At 48.3% G+C, this 16,286-nt stretch overlaps 5 protein-coding genes across 11 annotated transcripts; all 5 read right to left on the reverse strand.

The window, feature by feature from the left end:
* Nucleotides 1-1,663: 1,663 nt before the first annotated feature.
* RB195_002145 (uncharacterized protein) lies at nt 1,664-6,202 on the reverse strand (the record flags this gene model as incomplete). Of its 4 annotated transcripts, XM_064199256.1 has the most annotated exons (3): nt 1,750-1,889; nt 1,951-3,061; nt 3,326-6,202. In XM_064199256.1, 3 exons carry the CDS (start codon nt 6,200-6,202, stop codon nt 1,750-1,752), a joined length of 4,128 nt encoding a protein of 1,375 aa, XP_064055136.1. The 4 variants fall into 4 exon arrangements, with proteins under 4 accessions (XP_064055134.1, XP_064055135.1, XP_064055136.1 ...); XM_064199253.1 differs by lacking the exon at nt 3,326-6,202 and having other exon boundaries at nt 1,664-3,055; XM_064199255.1 differs by lacking the exon at nt 3,326-6,202 and having other exon boundaries at nt 1,664-2,272.
* A 709-nt stretch (nt 6,203-6,911) lies between these two features.
* RB195_002146 (uncharacterized protein) lies at nt 6,912-7,151 on the reverse strand (the record flags this gene model as incomplete). The annotated part of the gene is made up of 1 exon (XM_064199257.1): nt 6,912-7,151. The coding sequence occupies one exon, from the start codon at nt 7,149-7,151 to the stop codon at nt 6,912-6,914; it is 240 nt and encodes a 79-aa protein (XP_064055138.1).
* A 132-nt stretch (nt 7,152-7,283) lies between these two features.
* RB195_002147 (uncharacterized protein) lies at nt 7,284-16,056 on the reverse strand (the record flags this gene model as incomplete). Of its 4 annotated transcripts, XM_064199261.1 has the most annotated exons (5): nt 7,284-7,464; nt 7,610-7,941; nt 8,213-11,505; nt 11,636-12,158; nt 12,232-16,056. In XM_064199261.1, the coding sequence occupies 5 exons, from the start codon at nt 16,054-16,056 to the stop codon at nt 7,284-7,286; spliced, it is 8,154 nt and encodes a 2,717-aa protein (XP_064055139.1). The 4 variants fall into 4 exon arrangements, with proteins under 4 accessions (XP_064055139.1, XP_064055140.1, XP_064055142.1 ...); XM_064199258.1 differs by lacking the exons at nt 7,284-7,464; nt 8,213-11,505; nt 11,636-12,158; nt 12,232-16,056 and having other exon boundaries at nt 7,579-7,962; XM_064199259.1 differs by lacking the exons at nt 7,284-7,464; nt 7,610-7,941; nt 12,232-16,056 and having other exon boundaries at nt 11,496-12,098.
* RB195_002148 (uncharacterized protein) lies at nt 8,123-11,371 on the reverse strand (the record flags this gene model as incomplete). The annotated part of the gene is made up of 1 exon (XM_064199262.1): nt 8,123-11,371. One exon carries the CDS (start codon nt 11,369-11,371, stop codon nt 8,123-8,125), a length of 3,249 nt encoding a protein of 1,082 aa, XP_064055141.1.
* On the reverse strand, nt 12,918-16,056 carry RB195_002149 (uncharacterized protein; the record flags this gene model as incomplete). Its single annotated transcript, XM_064199263.1, has 2 exons — nt 12,918-12,941; nt 13,018-16,056. The coding sequence occupies 2 exons, from the start codon at nt 16,054-16,056 to the stop codon at nt 12,918-12,920; spliced, it is 3,063 nt and encodes a 1,020-aa protein (XP_064055144.1).
* Nucleotides 16,057-16,286: the final 230 nt, after the last annotated feature.

Here is a 16,286-nt window from a genome sequence, read left to right on the forward strand (position 1 = left end):
ACTCTCAAACTTCAGCTCGACTACTTTCTGAAGAGAAACATTCTTCAGCCGGATATTCGGAAATCTAGAGCTGTTTGAAACGACGCTTTCGACTCTGGCCACCGTCCACTCAGCTTCAGAATACGATTCCACAGAAGAAAGCGAGGAGTTCCTTACCGGTAGAAGGTTGACACTGCGGAACAAGGAGCGCAGAAGGAAGTTTTCCCAACGATATATGTTCATGTTGAAGTATAGACCAGGAAGAAGCTTTGCGGTGCAGATTTTTTCACAAAGTATTAGAAACGCTCCCCGTCTAGGACCGAGGAAGAAGTTTGCTTCCGTATCTGCGAAGACAAAGTCCACATGTAATTCTGAGGCAAGCCTACCATTTTAGAGGGATCACTTCAAGACCTTGCTGAACCAGCGAACGCAATCAGTTCCTGAACTCGAGTGCGTTCGTAAACCACGTTCGTGCGTTTTTGCGGTTAGCGAGGAAGCACCGACAGATTCGGATGTTCTGATCTGTATTCAAAAGATGAAGATTGAAATGTCTGATGAAGACGATGGAATTAGCGGAGAAATGCTAAAATTTTTTATCTGGGATTTGTGAACTAGCAAAGATCAAAGCTTCAAATGGTTGATTCCCTTCAGATTGATAATGGAGTCAGTTTTCTTTCCATCGATCCATAACTAGCGAAGATCATCCATCCCTTCAGATGAATGATCTTCGCTAGTTATGGATCAATGGAAAGAAACCTGACTCGTGGAGATAAGCCATCACAATCTCGCTCCGCAAGCAGTTATACGTCATGGACTCTAGGAACTATGGAGAAATTTCTTTGCTGCATGTTATGTGCAAAGTTTTGCACCCATTCATCCTATTATGACCTATTTATGAAACAAAGCAAAGAAACAATGCGCTACGACCAAATCGGTTGTCGTTTTGGCCGAAAGTTTTTTTTTCCACTTACTTGAAAACATGAACCAGGAAGCAAGTACTGTAGTTCGAGCACCAGGTGGATGTACAATCGCTCGATCGTTTGAAATGGGGATTGGAGTAAGACAACGAACAATGGTAGGAACCTTCCTGTTCAAATTCGCCATCAATGACGTCATGCGAACAACAAAGTCGATCAGTGTCCTGCCAAGATCGTTTTTACACCATCAAGGTGCCACTTGACCGATCTCGAGTGCGCCGACCATATTGTTGCATTTGCAGAAAGCGTTGCGAAACATGTTGTCAAGCTTGTATCGAAATTAGTTGCAGATAATGGACTAAAGTAGCGGTTAAGCTCGTGCCTTGTGCCACGCGGTTACGAAAACGACACTCAACCACCCAACGCAATCAACCATTCATTACCTCAAACTTGGGTAATTAAACCCCATAAAAATCAACCAAAAAATGTACAAGAGAGAAAAGAACAAAAATGGAATTATTATATAAAAAAAAGACAATGAAACAAAGAAGCCTCACTGGAGGCTTAAGAAGGTCTGCAGGGCGGGTGCGCAGCACTGTTTTTTAGATGAGAGAGGAGATAAGCTGCGCACCCGTCCTGCTCACATACCATCGCGCGGCGAGCAATCGCGATGATCCGCGATACTCCCCGCGGCCCAAATAAAAGACACTGCCAGAATAAAATACACAATCGGCGAGCAAAACAAAAACAAATCTTAAATGAAGCAATTATTCTACATCTTGCAGAAGGTGTAACTGTCTTCTTAAGAGTTTTAATCGCTGCACGCTCTGCCGCAGCCGACGCTTCAACTCCTCTAGCTGTTGTCGGGTTTCTTCGCTTCTCTGAGGCCGAAAGCACAGCGAAGGGTGATGTCCGTAATCGGCGCAGTACCGGCACTTCGTTGTCCTTTTGTCGCACCTATGTCCTCCCGTGCAGCGTTTTTTGAGACACACCCTGCAACGTGCGGCTTCGCGTATTATGCGCCATCTCCGGCGGGTGTCGGGGTAGACATCACAAGCGTCCGAGTAATGCACGCCGATTAGTCCACAAAAGACGCACGGCATCGTCGTTTCGTTTTCGTTCCTGATCTGCCCTGTTTCAAATCTGCGGCGAGGGCAAGTCTTCTCGTTCGCCATCTCGTGAATCCGTCGCTCCAGGTCCCTTTTTTCGGTGAGAACACGTAATATCTCCTCGTTGAGACGTCTTGTCTCGCTCGTATCTTTTGGTGCCAGCGCCTCCTCGTGATAAGCGTTCTCCTCGGTAACCTCGGCTCCCACGACCTCGTCTACAACGACAAAAACGTCGTCGGGACGGATTTCCTCTTGCAGTTCTTCCATGAATTCTGCGTTGTCGTCGATAGCGCGTTGTTCCCGTCCCTCTTCGCTTTCCTGCCGCCGCGCGCCCGAATCCTGCGTCTCCGCAGCCTCCGCGCCGCGATGGTCCTCCGCAGACTCGGTCTGCGTCGCGCTATGCTCCAGTTGGGATCCTCGTAGTATGTGCGTGATGTTGTCGAGCTTGCGTATTATCAGGTTTTCGAAGAATCGGTTGTCCTCGTCCTCGATCTGCTGATCTTGAAACTGGTCTTCCGCAATGCTCTCGCCAATCGTTCGGAGTAGTCCGGAGTAATGTTGAAGGAATCCGAGCTGCTCTGAAATGGTGTTCTCTAAGTCCTTGAGTCCCATGGCTAAGGTATCACCTTCAGTATCCGTGCGCGGCTCGGCTAGTTTGGCGTTCCATTGCTCCAGCGATATCACGCGTGTAGCTACGAGGAGTGGAGGAAAGGAAAAAAGGAACGTGAGTGTCGTTCGCGACAGAAGCAACTCGAGGCGTAGCTTATCCACGGAAGCGGCTGCCATGCTGTGTTTCCAGTATCTGGTCTGCCACGAACTATCATCCGCTCGGAGGGCCTCTATTTGAGTATCCAGGTGAAGGATGGAGCGCATCGTCCTGTGAAGCGTTTCCACGGTTCGCGCAATCTGGTCCACGAGCTGTTGGGGGGTGGGGAGTTGCGGCAGAGCGTGTAGCAGCTCTTCATAGTCGTGCTGTAAGCTACGTAGCTGACATGAAGTGGATGCCGAATGGATAGGGTTTGGCGATGGAGGAGCCGAGTTGAATTCCATAACTTGCTGAAAAAATAGGCACAACATTGGCGATTCACTAGCCTACGCGTTATCTGTGGAAAATGGTATCCTTCCTTTTTTTTTTGTTTTATACTTTGTTATTGTGTAAAAGAGAGAGAGAAAAAAATCGAATGTTGTCTCTTAATCGTGTACAGATGGGTATTCTCATTGCGTGTAGGGTCAGAGCCATTTTTCATGCGCGTCCCGATTTGGTCGTGGTGTGCGAAATCTCTCTAGCGTGGTTGCCAGCAGTCGTACCGGGTAGCATACCAGGGTAAGTGCGCCGCGCAAAAGGAGCGTCATGAGGCGTATTCCCAGAGATTGTAGGCACAAGTAGGACACCAATAAGGCAAAAATCACTGCCAGAATGCTGACAAACAGTACTTTGTACCAGTCCATGAAGACGTTCAGTATGTGGTGAAAGTCTGGGAGCTGGAAACCATGGTAAGCGGTAGTGTTCCCTTGAATAAAGTCAGTCATTGCAGCATGAAAATTGCTCGTGTACCGTAGAATACCCGATAGAACGAAGTAATGCACGGTTTCTCCACATCTGATCGAGCAATTGAGAAGTTGGCGTGCGGAATCCAAGTGGAAATAGAGATTTGACTCAGGTGAAGTGGGAGCGCATGGTACCACAAAGGCATGGCGACCACACAGGACTTCTCCGAGCGTGTTAGTTGATGATCTACAGGTGACCTTGGCTGTAGCTCCCTTCGCACAGTAGTAGCATCCCTCCAGTTCGCTGTTGGCGATGTTGCACACATTGTTGGTGACAAGGAGATTCGCAGTCTCGATGACCGTCTTGAACTGAACAACAAAGTCCGCTGATACCATTTGTGAAATTTTTGCTGTGACTGTCTCATTGAGTCGTCGCGATAGCTCCCAGGAAGCTGTTTTCACTGGGAGAACTAAGTTGAGCTGCTTGAAATATGCCAGGATATCTTTTGTAGGGCATGCACAGCTGACACTGTTTTCCGCGGCGTGACATCTGCAATCATCTTTGAGGGTGCAGTTCATGTCTCTAGCGTGGCGCCAAGAAGCACAGAGAAGGTCCGGTGTAAAAGGATTATTCCAGATCGCGACATCTCGTCCATCTGTGACAAACTCTTTGGAGAGATTGGGTAGAGGAGGTAGAGTTACCGCCGTCATCGTAACTGTCATTGACGGTACTTCCGTGGGCACGTTCGGAGTTATAGCGAGGACATATCGCCTTTTTCCTTCAGAGGAGCTGAGGTCCTCAATTGTCACCTCCAATTTTACTTGTTCAGTCCATCGGGTACAGCGGAATATTTCGTAGACTTTGCTGTTCTTCGGCACCGCGTATACGCGGTAGAACAGACAACCGGAACTTAAGAAGAAACAGTCGCATCCTGGGCCGCCGCACGATTCTATGCAGCCTGTGCGACCTGGATATTTATTTCCTTCCTCAAGTTCCGGTATCAGACTTGAATGGTGGATCGCGGCGCATTTTTGACCTTGACACGAGCCCATGTGCGGGCAGCGTTTGCTGTCAATCCTTTGCAGCTCCACTGCTCGTGTGAAGATCCTCGACTCCTGTTCACAGTGTAGGTAGAGGCCTTTCCAACGAAGTTTGACGTTTGCGATCAAGGTTACGTTTCGAGTGAGTCGTAGACAGGCTTCACGATGGAAAGTGTTGATTTTGAGAAGCTCGTTCAGGTAAATCGAGCAACTTTCGTGTCCGTCGTAGTTGTTACATACAGTGGAGCGATGTTCAAGTACATTTACTTGTTGGCACGCATGGATCGCATATGTGGATACGGCAAGAGTTATTGCCAAAACTGCTAGCAAACGGTCTCTGTGCGATTGTGGCCGTCGTCGTCTCATCCTGCGGCATAGTGTCATGCAGAGCTTTATGAGTGCAGATGCCAAAATTAGGAGGATCCTTCTCAGCACGATGAGAATGATACGGATCGGTTTTCCCATAGTCATGGGAACATACAGGAGTACATATAGTATGGCTACTATAACGTATAAGAGGAGTGCTGTGATGACTATTGCACCCATTGGCCAACACTCGGGGTTGAAGACGACCGCTGAGCATATCCAACAATCGAGTTGTTGACAGAAATTGAGGCGATGGCACATTGTCTCCATGGTTGCCAGTTGATCTCCGGTATTCCATTTAAGTGACACTAGGTAGTCATGAAGTGTTGCCTCTGGTGGAAATTTGACAAGGAAGGGGTTTGTCACTGGGGTGATCATTTGACAATGGTGGTCCGCGCAGATTTCAAACGGATCGTTCCGAGATGTATGAACGAGCACACCTTCGTTGCTACACGTCATGCTTATATCCCTGTTGGCAAAAGTAGACGAAGTTGTGAACAATGTGATGATCATGATGTAGAATAGGAACCATTTTGGTGGGAAACGTCTGACTGTTGCAGTTTGAGTTGTCGTAACCACTTGCTCATCAGCGTAATGTACTGCGCGTCGCGGACGCAGGTTGTAAGGATGAGAAGTGGGTATTTGTTCGTCTGTCCCGTCTGATACTGCGTGATCTCCTGGTGTGGTGTGGGAAGGAGTTGTAGCAGGCTGTATTTCCAGAGGGATGAGAAGGTTTGGAGGTCGTCGTATTTTTCTGCGCGCTGGCGTGAGAAGCTCGACTTCTCTAATTTCCCCATCCCGTCCTGCTCGAGTATCGGTAATTCGTGCTAGCTTCCACTCATTACGTGGAATTACTGGATCGCTTACTAAAACCACGTCCCCTATGGTAGGAGTCTCTCGTCCCTGTCGTTTACTTGAGATTGTCCTTCTGTGCGTTTCTCGTAGGCAGGTCAGGTAATGTTTTTGCCAAATAGTCCAAAATCGTTCCGTGGCACCGCATGATGATTGTAAGGAAGCAATGACCTCTTGACGAGTTTGGAGGGCTCGAATCTCGTCTGGGGTATGGTAGTCGGGATCGTTTGTCATGGGATCTGTGAGGTGTGTGGTTGGTAGGGTTAGTGTCAAATCCTTTTGGAGGAAGTCGATTGGTCGAATGGAAGAAAAGTCTTCCTGTCCATCACCTTGGTAAGTGAGCGGCCTTGAGTTGACCCATAAACCATACCATAAAGTAGCGGTTAAGCTCGTGCCCTGTGCCACGCGGTTACGAAAAACGACACTCGACCACCCAACGCAATCAACCATTCATTACCTCAAACTTGGGTAATTAAACCTCATAAAAATCAACCAAAAAATGTACAAGAGAGAAAAGAACAAAAATGGAATTATTATATAAAAAAAAAGACAATGAAACAAAGAAGCCTCACTGGAGGCTTAAGAAGGTCTGCAGGGCGGGTGCGCAACACTGTTTTTTAGATGAGAGAGGAGATAAGCTGCGCACCCGTCCTGCTCACATACTCCTGTCGATCGCGCGGCGAGCAATCGCGATGATCCGCGATACTCCCCGCGGCCCAAATAAAAGACACTGCCAGAATAAAATACACAATCGGCGAGCCAAACAAAAACAAATCTTAAATGAAGCAATTATTCTACATCTTGCAGAAGGTGTAACTGTCTTCTTAAGAGTTTTAATCGCTGCACGCTCTGCCGCAGCCGACGCTTCAACTCCTCTAGCTGTTGTCGGGTTTCTTCGCTTCTCTGAGGCCGAAAGCACAGCGAAGGGTGATGTCCGTAATCGGCGCAGTACCGGCACTTCGTTGTCCTTTTGTCGCACCTATGTCCTCCCGTGCAGCGTTTTTTGAGACACACCCTGCAACGTGCGGCTTCGCGTATTATGCGCCATCTCCGGCGGGTGTCGGGGTAGACATCACAAGCGTCCGAGTAATGCACGCCGATTAGTCCACAAAAGACGCACGGCATCGTCGTTTCGTTTTCGTTCCTGATCTGCCCTGCTTCAAATCTGCGGCGAGGGCAAGTCTTCTCGTTCGCCATCTCGTGAATCCGTCGCTCCAGGTCCCTTTTTTTCGGTGAGAACACGTAATATCTCCTCGTTGAGACGTCTTGTCTCGCTCGTATCTTTTGGTGCCAGCGCCTCCTCGTGATAAGCGTTCTCCTCGGTAACCTCGGCTCCCACGACCTCGTCTACAACGACAAAAACGTCGTCGGGACGGATTTCCTCTTGCAGTTCTTCCATGAATTCTGCGTTGTCGTCGATAGCGCGTTGTTCCCGTCCCTCTTCGCTTTCCTGCCGCCGCGCCCGCCCGAATCCTGCGTCTCCGCAGCCTCCGCGCCGCGATGGTCCTCCGCAGACTCGGTCTGCGTCGCGCTATGCTCCAGTTGGGATCCTCGTAGTATGTGCGTGATGTTGTCGAGCTTGCGTATTATCAGGTTTTCGAAGAATCGGTTGTCCTCGTCCTCGATCTGCTGATTTTGAAACTGGTCTTCCGCAATGCTCTCGCCAATCGTTCGGAGTAGTCCGGAGTAATGTTGAAGGAATCCGAGCTGCTCTGAAAAGGTGTTCTCTAAGTCCTTGAGTCCCATGGCTAAGGTATCACCTTCAGTATCTGTGCGCGGCTCGGCTAGTTTGGCGTTCCATTGCTCCAGCGATATCACGCGTGTAGCTACGAGGAGTGGAGGAAAGGAAAAAGGAACGTGAGTGTCGTTCGCGACAGAAGCAACTCGAGGCGTAGCTTATCCACGGAAGCGGCTGCCATGCTGTGTTTCCAGTATCTGGTCTGCCACGAACTATCATCCGCTCGGAGGGCCTCTATTTGAGTATCCAGGTGAAGGGTGGAGCGCATCGTCCTGTGAAGCGTTTCCACGGTTCGCGCAATCTGGTCTACGAGCTGTTGGGGGGTGGGGAGTTGCGGCAGAGCGTGTAGCAGCTCTCCATAGTCGTGCTGTAAGCTACGTAGCTGACATGAAGTGGATGCCGAATGGGTAGGGTTTGGCGATGGAGGAGCCGAGTTGAATTCCATAACTTGCTGAAAAAATAGGCACAACATTGGCGATTCACTAGCCTACGCGTTATCTGTGGAAAATGGTATCCTTCCTTTTTTTTTTTTTTTTTGTTTTATACTTTGTTATTGTGTAAAAGAGAGAGAGAAAAAAATCGAATGTTGTCTCTTAATCGTGTACAGATGGGTATTCTCATTGCGTGTAGGGTCAGAGCCATTTTTCATGCGCGTCCCGATTTGGTCGTGGTGTGCGAAATCTCTCTAGCGTGGTTGCCAGCAGTCGTACCGGGTAGCATACCAGGGTAAGTGCGCCGCGCAAAAGGAGCGTCATGAGGCGTATTCCCAGAGATTGTAGGCACAAGTAGGACACCAATAAGGCAAAAATCACTGCTAGAATGCTGACAAACAGTACTTTGTACCAGTCCATGAAGACGTTCAGTATGTGGTGAAAGTCTGGGAGCTGGAAACCATGGTAAGCGGTAGTGTTCCCTTGAATAAAGTCAGTCATTGCAGCATGAAAATTGCTCGTGTACCGTAGAATACCCGATAGAACGAAGTAATGCACGGTTTCTCCACATCTGATCGAGCAATTGAGAAGTTGGCGTGCGGAATCCAAGTGGAAATAGAGATTTGACTCAGGTGAAGTGGGAGCGCATGGTACCACAAAGGCATGGCGACCGCACAGGACTTCTCCGAGCGTGTTAGTTGATGATCTACAGGTGACCTTGGCTGTAGCTCCCTTCGCACAGTGGTAGCATCCCTCCAGTTCGCTGTTGGCGATGTTGCACACATTGTTGGTGACAAGGAGATTCGCAGTCTCGATGACCGTCTTGAACTGAACAACAAAGTCCGCTGATACCATTTGTGAAATTTTTGCTGTGACTGTCTCATTGAGTCGTCGTGATAGCTCCCAGGAAGCTGTTTTCACTGGGAGAACTAAGTTGAGCTGCTTGAAATATGCCAGGATATCTTTTGTAGGGCATGCACAGCTGACACTGTTTTCCGCGGCGTGACATCTGCAATCATCTTTGAGGGTGCAGTTCATGTCTCTAGCTTGGCGCCAAGAAGCACAGAGAAGGTCCGGTGTAAAAGGATTATTCCAGATCGCGACATCTCGTCCATCTGTGACAAACTCTTTGGAGAGATTGGGTAGAGGAGGTAGAGTTACCGCCGTCATCGTAACTGTCATTGACGGTACTTCCGTGGGCACGTTCGGAGTTATAGCGAGGACATATCGCCTTTTTCCTTCAGAGGAGCTGAGGTCCTCAATTGTCACCTCCAATTTTACTTGTTCAGTCCATCGGGTACAGCGGAATATTTCGTAGACTTTGCTGTTCTTCGGCACCGCGTATACGCGGTAGAACAGACAACCGGAACTTAAGAAGAAACAGTCGCATCCTGGGCCGCCGCACGATTCCATGCAGCCTGTGCGACCTGGATATTTATTTCCTTCCTCAAGTTCCGGTATCAGACTTGAATGGTGGATCGCGGCGCATTTTTGACCTTGACACGAGCCCATGTGCGGGCAGCGTTTGCTGTCAATCCTTTGCAGCTCCACTGCTCGTGTGAAGATCCTCGACTCCTGTTCACAGTGTAGGTAGAGGCCTTTCCAACGAAGTTTGACGTTTGCGATCAAGGTTACGTTTCGAGTGAGTCGTAGACAGGCTTCACGATGGAAAGTGTTGATTTTGAGAAGCTCGTTCAGGTAAATCGAGCAACTTTCGTGTCCGTCGTAGTTGTTACATACAGTGGAGCGATGTTCAAGTACATTTACTTGTTGGCACGCATGGATCGCATATGTGGATACGGCAAGAGTTATTGCCAAAACTGCTAGCAAACGGTCTCTGTGCGATTGTGGCCGTCGTCGTCTCATCCTGCGGCATAGTGTCATGCAGAGCTTTATGAGTGCAGATGCCAAAATTAGGAGGATCCTTCTCAGCACGATGAGAATGATACGGATCGGTTTTCCCATAGTCATGGGAACATACAGGAGTACATATAGTATGGCTACTATAACGTATAAGAGGAGTGCTGTGATGACTATTGCACCCATTGGCCAACACTCGGGGTTGAAGACGACCGCTGAGCATATCCAACAATCGAGTTGTTGACAGAAATTGAGGCGATGGCACATTGTCTCCATGGTTGCCAGTTGATCTCCGGTATTCCATTTAAGTGACACTAGGTAGTCATGAAGTGTTACCTCTGGTGGAAATTTGACAAGGAAGGGGTTTGTCACTGGGGTGATCATTTGACAATGGTGGTCCGCGCAGATTTCAAACGGATCGTTCCGAGATGTATGAACGAGCACACCTTCGTTGCTACACGTCATGCTTATATCCCTGTTGGCAAAAGTAGACGAAGTTGTGAACAATGTGATGATCATGATGTAGAATAGGAACCATTTTGGTGGGAAACGTCTGACTGTTGCAGTTTGAGTTGTCGTAACCACTTGCTCATCAGCGTAATGTACTGCGCGTCGCGGACGCAGGTTGTAAGGATGAGAAGTGGGTATTTGTTCGTCTGTCCCGTCTGATACTGCGTGATCTCCTGGTGTGGTGTGGGACGGAGTTGTAGCAGGCTGTATTTCCAGAGGGATGAGAAGGTTTGGAGGTCGTCGTATTTTTCTGCGCGCTGGCGTGAGAAGCTCGACTTCTCTAATTTCCCCATCCCGTCCTGCTCGAGTATCGGTAATTCGTGCTAGCTTCCACTCATTACGTGGAATTACTGGATCGCTTACTAAAACCACGTCCCCTATGGTAGGAGTCTCTCGTCCCTGTCGTTTACTTGAGATTGTCCTTCTGTGCGTTTCCCGTAGGCAGGTCAGGTAATGTTTTTGCCAAATAGTCCAAAATCGTTCCGTGGCACCGCATGATGATTGTAAGGAAGCAATGACCTCTTGACGAGTTTGGAGGGCTCGAATCTCGTCTGGGGTATGGTAGTCGGGATCGTTTGTCATGGGATCTGTGAGGTGTGTGGTTGGTAGGGTTAGTGTCAAATCCTTTTGGAGGAAGTCGATTGGTCGAATGGAAGAAAAGTCTTCCTGTCCATCACCTTGGTAAGTGAGCGGCCTTGAGTTGAGACAAGCTTCAATTTCCGTCAAGATCGTTCGTAAATGGTCTCCGGAACGGTGATTTGTGCCTCGTAGTGACTTATATAAAGCGTGTTTGACGGATTTGATGAGGCGCTCATAAAAACCGCCCTGCCATGGTGCGTAGGGAGTGATGTGGTTCCACTGAATCTCTTGATTTGATGTGGCGTTATGTATACTTGAGCTGAGGGTTTCCCCTTGAGGTGAACCTGCTAAAATGCTGGCTCCGAGCAGAAAAGACGGGGCATTATCACATGTGATAGAGTCAGGAACACCTCTTCTAGCCACAAATCTTCGTAAGGCGTTGATGAAATCTTCCGTGCTCATGCTGTCTACCATTTCCAGATGAATCAAACGGGTAACCATGCAGGTGAAAATGCAACCATAGCCGTGAGTTTTACCGGCTTCCAGGTGTGTGGAGGGTAAGTCGAAGAAATCGAGCCCGATATGCTGGAACGGACGGCTGCGCATAACCCTTTGTTGTGGTAAATCAGTCATGTCTGGATATGGGTAAGGAAGGGGCATTTAGTCGTCTGCATTGTACGCATTTGCTCACTAGTTTTCGTACTTGTTGCCGTATTTTTGGTATCCAGTACGTTTGTCTAATTGTGGCGATTGTATGTTCCACACCTTGATGGTAATCGCCATGAGCGTCCTTGATGAGGAGTTGTGACAGAGGTGTATTCGGAGCCACGAAAATGGGTGATTTCGCATCTGCTCCTAATGTCGAGTTCTGGAGGCGTCCTTGTGATCGCCATAGAAGGTCCTTGTCTTGATATAGACGCAAAGTGTCATTCCGCAGTTTTTTATGGTAATGTGATAGAAATGAAGATTGATGGTTTCGGAGTAGCGCAATCCGTGCCGCTTTGATGTGCTGCCCCAAAAGTATTGTTGTGTCCTGTATGGTCCGTAGCTCTGGTATTTTCTGGAATATCCTGTCCACTGACTGTTGTGGTAGTGAGCGCATCAGTTTTTTAATAAACAACAGCGCCCATGCTGTCACTCTCTTTGCTTTCTTGAAGGAGCTGAAACGTTTGGCGTCGATCAGGTCATTGCAGGATTCTTGCAGAAGTCTCGTTGATGCTGAGTTCATTGTGATCGAGACTGTACCTGCTTCAGTGGGAGGCTGCAATTCTTCCGTTTCGTGAGTACCCTGCCAGTCATATGGATAAAAAATCGTGGGCCAGTGGTTGATAGGTGTCCGTAAAAAATCTGGCCCCGTCCACCAGGGATGGTCCTGTAACTGTTCCTGGTTCAGCCCCCCGTGTTCCCGCATCAGCAGGATTGTCTTTTGTGTTTACATATGCGAAACGTACTGTAAGACCTTCGTCGTTTAGGGCCGCGGTGATCTTGCGTATTTCCTTTATTCGGTTGGAAATAAGGACACCTGGACTGGCCTTTTCCTCTGACGTTGTTAGCCAGCTCAATGCAATTTGGGAATCCGAAAGGATGACAATTTGTGGTGGAGAAGCGGACATATTTGGCCAGGGCTCCTTCATGGCTTGGTATACTGACCATGTCAATCGAGCTGCCATTGTTAATGCGTTCATCTCCATCTTTGGCATTGTAGTGGTCGTTTTTATCGATGGCAATTTGCATTTAGCCATTACCAGCGCGGAGTGCTTTCCATCGAATAGGTACGCACATGTGGACATGGCGATGTCACTGGCGTCAGCGAACACTGCGATGCAAGTGTCCTTGTCTTGAGGTTGTGTGAAAAATCGTCGTGGAAAGGTACGGGCAAACCCGTTGATGTTTTGTGTGATTTTCTGCCACTGCTCCTGGAGGGATGCTGGAAGAATATTGTCCCATTCGAACTTGTGTTTCCACAAGGTTTGTTGGAAATGCTTTGCCTGCGTCAGCAGTGGGACCAGCCACCCCAATGGGTCGTATACGGCCGCTATTTGTCGCGCTACAATCCTTTTTGTGACTTGGCCTATGAATGGTAAAGTACAGCACATGGAGAGGTAGTCTCCTGTTGCATTCCATTCTATCCCTAGCACTTTCTGCACCGCTGCTTTCGCGCAAGCCTCTTGAGAGATGAAGTCCTTGAGATTAACGTCATTGGCCAAAAACTCTCTCAGGTTCATCCCCATATCCTGGAAAATCTCGCGTGAATCTACGACTTTTTTGGCCAGATCTTCAGGGGTACGTGCGGCTAGGATCAGGTTATCCACGTATAAGTTGTCCTTGATTTCCTTCGCCAATTCTTTGTTTTCAACGACATGATGTAAGTGGTAGGTTACTGTACCAGCCAAGAGGAATGGCGATACGTTCAGGCCAAATGTGACCCGGGTGAAACGGTATGTGACGATGTTGTCTTCAGTGACTGGTAGGTCCACGTCGCGTACCCAGATAAATCTCGTGGCGTCCCTATCCATTTCATTGAGGTGTACCTGTAAGAAGGCTTTCTCCACGTCCGATATTGCTACATAAGGTAACATTCGAAAACGTAGCAGCATCGCGTAAAGATCCGGTAATACCAATGGTCCTTGGTGTAGTATGTCATTTAGTGAAGGGCATTCCTTGTAGTGTGAGGATGCATCAAACACAATTCGTAATTTTGTCGTTTCTTTGTGGGGCGTGACCACCGGTTGGTGTGGAATGTAGTGTACGATAGGTCCGATACCTGGTTGGTTGTTTGGAATTTGTTCAATAATTCCCTTTTCCAGCTGGGTGTGGAATGTGTTTTCGTAATCTTGTAATAACTGTGGACTCGATTTCAGCGTCCGTATTACTTCTTGTAACCGTTTCAGAGCTATTTGCCGATTGTCCGGTAGTGGGGGGTGATTGTCCTTATACGGCAACCGAACGTAGTACCCATCAGGACGGCGTTCGATTGTGTTATTGAAGAACATAACCACTTGTTCATTAACTGCGGTTTTTTCTTCGTTTTTAGTTCCCGTGAACTCGCATATACCGGCTGAGTCCATTGTCCAGTATCTGTCCCATCGGCTCATCTCATCTTCAGATTCTGTGAAGGCCTGTACCATGGTGATCATGCTGATATTGACCTCATTCTGTTGTCCTTCTATTCCGTGGAAGGTGTGCTGCTTTCCGGTCAGCAAATATCCGAGTTTTGAGGGAATGAGGAGCAGGCCCGATGGGAGTTTAAAGCGTGGAAGGGGAGCATCCAATAAACCCCACAACTGATCACATCCGAGTAATATCTGTGGTATGGATGTGGAATTGGACGTAGGTTTGGACAGGTGGATGTTGTGTTGTGCCACAAACGCTAGGTCCGCGTGGTCGAGTTGGGTCGTTTGTCCTTTACTTGTGAGTACCGGTGTGGTACATAGCCGTACGGGATGTTTTTGTCCCTGATTATCCCACAGGTCCAACGTTGTGTGCCTACACTTGGTCGGTTTAGGGTCAGTAGAACCGAAAGTGTACATAGTGAGCTCCTTCTCTTTTGTACATTTCAGGTTCAATTCTTCTGCGAGAGCAGAGCTTATGAATGACTGGTCGGCTCCTGTGTCGAAGAGGATCTCCACTTCTTTCCAGTCATCACGCGCTTCATCCCGTACCCGCGCTACTCCTGTCAGTAACAATACCTTATTGTCCAGGGCGTCTACCGTACTATTCTGAAGGATAGATGTATCTTGCGGTGAGTGCTGCGCAGTATCCGTTATGTCCGGGTAGGTCGCGCTGCTGTCGGTAGTCTGCACTGGTTGTGCCGTCGCTACCGCAGTTTTCACATGTCGTTTCGTATTCCGAGGTACATTGGGTACCGGCGGTCTGTTCTGTGGAGTATTAGTGTTTGTCCTTGCCCTTGGTGGGGTTTGGTCTGTGGTCTCTCCCAAGTTGTGCCTCTGGGGGCAGAGGGTATGATGATGCTTCATCCCCGTGCAATACCTGCATCCTTTACTTGTGCAGTCTTTCACAAAGTGGCCTTCTTTCCCACAGTTGAGGCATCTCCTATGTTGTTGCATATAGGTACGTCGCTGGTGGATGCTTGGAATCCTTGTGCAATCAGCTGATTTGTGTTGCGTTGATCCGCAAAACATACATGCATTCGGGTCAGGCTTTGTTGTCGCATTCTTCATGAGGAATTTCTTCGATCTGTTGTTGTTATGAGAATCTCTGCTGCGATCATCACACTTGTTGGGAATGCTATCGATCATTTCACTGATCTGTTCTTGTGTGGTTATCAGATCGTCCAGCTCAGAGAGCACATCCCGCATAATCCAATCGGTTTCTTTCTTATTTTGCAAGAGGCAGCGTTCCAGAACTTGACGCTGCAATGTGTAAGAAAACTTGGAGAGAAGCTTCTTTGTAGGATACGAGCCATTCAGTGTTATTCCCAACTCTTCCAACTGAGTTACTATGGGAAGAATTTGTTCGAGAAGGCGACGTTGAGCGTAGATAGATTTGTTGTCTGCCTTCGTCATTTCAAGGCGCGATTGTAAGTCCGCGATGAGCTTAGATTCGTCCCCATACTTGTCCCTCAAAAGTTGAATGGCGTGCGTATAGTTGGCTTCGGTTATTGGATATCGTTTAATCAGTTCTCGGGGTTCCCCTCGCAAAGCGGTTAATAAATAGTTAAACTTCTGTAGATTGGTGAGTGGTTGTCTGTCGACGTTGGATTCGAAAAGTGTCCAAAAGTTGGTGTATTCCTGAAGCTTTCCCGTAAATATGGGTATGGGTATTGGCGGAAGTTTTGGTCTCATCATCTCTGTCCATCCTCTCTCGTCATTTTCCTCCCGGTCCCCAATGTTTTTTGCGTCGAGTTCAATCGCCATCAGACGAGCGCGCTCAATCAACGAAAGCGATGAGTCAATGTAGTCGTTCGCCTGCTTGTCTTGTTCTTCGGGTAGTTCATCGATCTCGTCCAGCGCTGCCGTGAAAGCATTCAAGGCATCTGCCGCTAGCTTTGCCGTGGCGTCGAGTTCAAACAGCGATGCTTTGATGCGTGGAGGAGATGTTGCGTCATCGCTACTAGCTTGCGCGGCGGTGTGAGCAGAATCGATTCTCTCGATTACCCGAGACAAATTATTGCAGTATCGTGTCAGTAAGGCCTTTTTTGTTCTTAGTGATGCTGGACCAACCATTTTTCACCAACTGAGAAGACCAAACCGGGCATGCGTATCGCACAAAACAAAAAAAATCTTCAATGAAGATGAACTGAGAAGAAAATAGCTCTGATACGGTACGGATGAGGCTAATGCTACTTTTGTTTCAGGCAGAATCTTGTGCCTTTTCTAGGTCCAGAAAATCGGGAGAATAGAGAGCGCTGTTTGTCTGGCGTCGCCCAAAATGGAGAACGCGAAATTATTTCAAA

This window comes from Necator americanus, chromosome IV (genome assembly GCF_031761385.1).
Source record: "Necator americanus strain Aroian chromosome IV, whole genome shotgun sequence".
NCBI classification, from domain to species: Eukaryota; Metazoa; Nematoda; class Chromadorea; order Rhabditida; family Ancylostomatidae; genus Necator; species Necator americanus.